A 3,817-nucleotide genomic window follows, 5' to 3' on the forward strand; every position below is an offset into this window, starting at 1 on the left:
ATCAAGGGCTCATGAGGGAGGGGAAAAATGAGGACCTAATGTCGGGGGTTTAAGTGGAGAGAAAATGTTTTGAGAAACGATGTACAAATGCACTTTACACAACTGATGTGTGTATGGATTGTGATAACATTTGTATGATCCCCTAATAAAATGTTTAAAAAAAAAAAAGAAAGAAATACACACAATAAAACCTAAGAAATAAAACTTGATAGGACTGGCTTCTTTTCCCTGATTTTATGAGTTTTCCACCTTTAATGAGCTGTGTTCTTATCACTTGTTCTATCACTCATTTTAGTGAAAAATATTTTGAGTTTTACTTCCCTGAACAGTTTATATCTTACACAAGTTCTTGCTTTTGCATGTTTTAGTGTATTCATATGTTTATGGGAATATTCCAGTAGAAAAGAAAATCTGATGACACACAAGAAAAGGCATATACTCGTCTTTAATGTGATGATATCTAGTGCGTGAGAAGAGGGTGACCACAGCTAAAAGTACAGTTTACGGAGTTTTAAGAGGACAGGACATTATGGCAAAATGCAGGTACTTAAGTTGATAGGGTGCTAAGAGCTTGTGGCAGTTCACTTTTGATTGTTCAGATAATCAAAGGACAAAAGGGGGAGGAGAATCAAACTAATGTATGCTCCAGGAATAGTTCTAATCTGGTTTGATTAAGCAACTTTGGGATGGAATTTTTATAAATTTACAAAGATGGAACAATAAAGTTTGAGTGATTTGAATGCCTTGGTCAAAGTAATAGAGTGTCACTGTAAATTTCTAAGCATAGAAATAAGACCAGAAAAAAAAAAATCAGAGATGAGACATATTTTTAAGTTCTTAAGTAGAGTGGACTGGAAGAAATAAGAGTACAGGAAGTTGGAAGACACAATCTCAGAGAACAGGATGGAACAAGACATTGTGAAAGATGAGCAGATAGATCCTGTTTTCTGAAATGATATGCACATTAAGTAAAAGGAAACGATGTAAGACAAAAGGCTCTGATTATTAGCTTAAGTACCCCAGAGAATGAGGCTATTAACAGAGGGGGAACATAGGAAGAAATGGGTATATCAAGTAGAGGTGAGTTTGCTTTATGATACACAGGAGATGATGGAGAATTTCAGCACACAGTTGGAAAAGTAGATCTGGGAAGAATGAAGAGATAATAGTGGTAGAGATAGATGGGAGTCTACTATCTATACAGAGATAATACCTGATGCTGGGAATGAATGACCATCATCATATAAAACAAAGTTTCACAAGCACAACCTGCCTATTCCTGAGCGGACAGGAGAAGGTATCAAAAAGATACAAGCTACATTTATAATGTCAGAAGAGAACCATGAAATTATAGAAAAGGTTTCAGAAGAGCTTCTCTATCAAGCACATGGTCAGCAATATAATCACATACTGAAGACAAAGTAAATAAAAGACCTTTTTAATTAGACTGGGAAATTATCAGTAAATGCTAAGAGTTTTCAGTTCATGAATAAAAGCAGGGACCGTAATATGATAGAAGCAAAAGTAGCAAAGCTTTAAGTATTAGGTAAAAAATAAAGGTTGAGTGTAACTTCAGGTCAAGGAGAAGGAACAGGGAAGAGTTTATAAAGTAAAGGTAAGCAAAAGAGATTTTTGGATAAAAGAAATCATCAGGTAGCGGGGAGGAGATGAGCCAGTCAGGGTGCAGCGTAGCAATGATCAAACATACAACTTTCCTCTAGTACTTAAATGCTTCCTCCACCTCCACCCCACTATCATAATCCCAATTCTACCTTACAAATCCGGCTAGACCAGAGGATGTACACTGGTACAGATGGGAACTGGAAACACATGGAATCCAGGACAGATGAACCCTTCAGGACCAGTGGTGACAGTGGTGATACCAGGAGGGTGGAGGAAAGGTGGGATAGAAAGGGGGAACCGATTATAAGGATCTACATATAACCCCTGGGGGATGGACAACAGAAAAGTGGGTGAAGGGAGATGTTGGACAGGGTAAGACATGACAAAATAATAATAATTTATAAATTATCAAGGGTTCATGAGGGAGAGGGGAGCGAGGAGGGAGGGGAAAAAATGAGGAGCTGATACCAAGGGCTCAAGTAGAAAATGTTTTGAGAATGATGGCAACATATGTACATATGTGCTTGGTACAATGGATGTATGTATGAATTGTGATTAGTTGTACGAGCCCCTAATAAAATGATTAAAAAAAAATATATATATATATATATCATCAAGAGAGCAAAAAATGGGAACAAGGAAATACAACTGATGACATAAGCAGAAAAAATTTTTTAAAAACTAGAATAGTAAAATGTAGTCCAGTTTTGTGATGGAAGAAAAAAACCATGATGGCGCCAAGGAAGACTCAATTCCTGGTTAAGTGAGCACAATAACATGTATTAAATTAAAATTAAAGTAAACTAACCTGAGATACATGGGACAAGATTAGGGTTAGACTTCGGTGCTATAAAAACACAGAAACTACCAACACAGAGCCATTCTAAAGAAATCTAACCAAAAAATCACTGATCAGGACTGAGAGCAAACAAAAGATAGTCTACACATTTTTCTTGAGTTTACCTGGACTAGGGTCAATGTTTGCCAAGAGCTCCAAATGGGGTCTCAGTCGATTCAAGTTTGCTGGGTCTCCAGTCCGCTGGAGAGCAATCGTTAGTTCCTGAACACTTTGTGCAAAAGAGGCTGGGGTCTGCAACTTAAAAAAGATAAATATTAACTTTCCTAAAGGCCATGTAATCTTTTTGAAATAAAGACTAAATACCATAATTACTTTTTTTTTTAACTTCATCTATTTTTTTAAGTCATTTTATTGGGGGCTCATACAACTCATCACAATCCATACATACATAAATTGTATAAAGCACATTTGTACATTTGTTACCCTCATTATTCTTTTTTTTTTAAATTATTTTATTGAGGGCTCGTACAATTCTTATCACAGTGTATACATACATCCATTGAGTCAAGCACATATGTACACCTGTTGCCCTCATCAATCTCAAAACATTTGCCCTCTACTTTAGCCCTCAATATCGTTTGCTCATTTTCGCCCTCCCTCCCCCTCTCTCTTGAACCCTTCATAATTCACAATTATAGTTTTGTCATAAGTTATACTGTCTGACGTCTCCCGCCGCCCTCTTCTCTGCTGTCCATTCCCCACGGAGGAGGCTATACCTAGATTCTTGTAATTGGTTCGCCCCTTCTACCCCGCATTCCCTTCACCCTCCAGGGCTCGCCCCTTTCACCGCTGGTCCTGAAGAAGTCATCTATCCTGGATTTCCTGTGTTTCAAGTTGCTATCTGTACCAATGTACACCCTCTGGTCTAGCTAGATTTGCAAGGCAGAATTAGGATCATGTTATTGGGGGGAGGGGGAAGCATTAAAGAACTAGAGGAAAGTTATATGTTTCATCGTTGCTACCCTGCACCCTGATTTAGCTCGTCTCCTCCCCAAAACCCCTCAGCAGGGGGGTGTTCTGTTGCCAACCGATGGACTCTGAGTCTCCACTCTGCACTCACCCACCTTTACAATGACATCAAAGAACTTAAAATCATATCAGTGGGTGCCCGCTCTACTGACACAATCACTGAAGACAAACGTGTGCACAAGCAAACGTGGTGAAGAGAGCTAACAGTGCCCGGCTATCAAAAGATATAGCGTCTGGGGTCTTAAAGGCTTGAAGATGAACAAGCGGCCATCCAGCTGAGAAGCATCAAAGTCCACATGGAAGAAGCACACCAGCCTGTCTGACCACGAGGTGCAGAAGGGACCAGTTATCAGACATCAAAGAACT

At 38.8% G+C, this 3,817-nt stretch overlaps 1 protein-coding gene across 2 annotated transcripts in view; it reads right to left on the reverse strand.

The window, feature by feature from the left end:
- The window catches only part of RC3H1 (ring finger and CCCH-type domains 1), a 56,813-nt gene that overhangs the window by 36,842 nt on the left and 16,154 nt on the right, over positions 1-3,817 (reverse strand). For both annotated transcript variants that reach the window (XM_004706722.2, XM_045297896.1), the window contains one exon: positions 2,587-2,719. In XM_004706722.2, coding sequence (XP_004706779.1) covers positions 2,587-2,719 — 133 coding nt within the window. The remainder of the gene's footprint in view (positions 1-2,586; positions 2,720-3,817) is intronic.

The sequence above is a fragment of the Echinops telfairi genome, unplaced genomic scaffold (genome assembly GCF_000313985.2).
Source record: "Echinops telfairi isolate 266 unplaced genomic scaffold, ASM31398v2 ScPeMD7_7424;HRSCAF=8462, whole genome shotgun sequence".
Taxonomy (NCBI): Eukaryota; Metazoa; Chordata; class Mammalia; order Afrosoricida; family Tenrecidae; genus Echinops; species Echinops telfairi.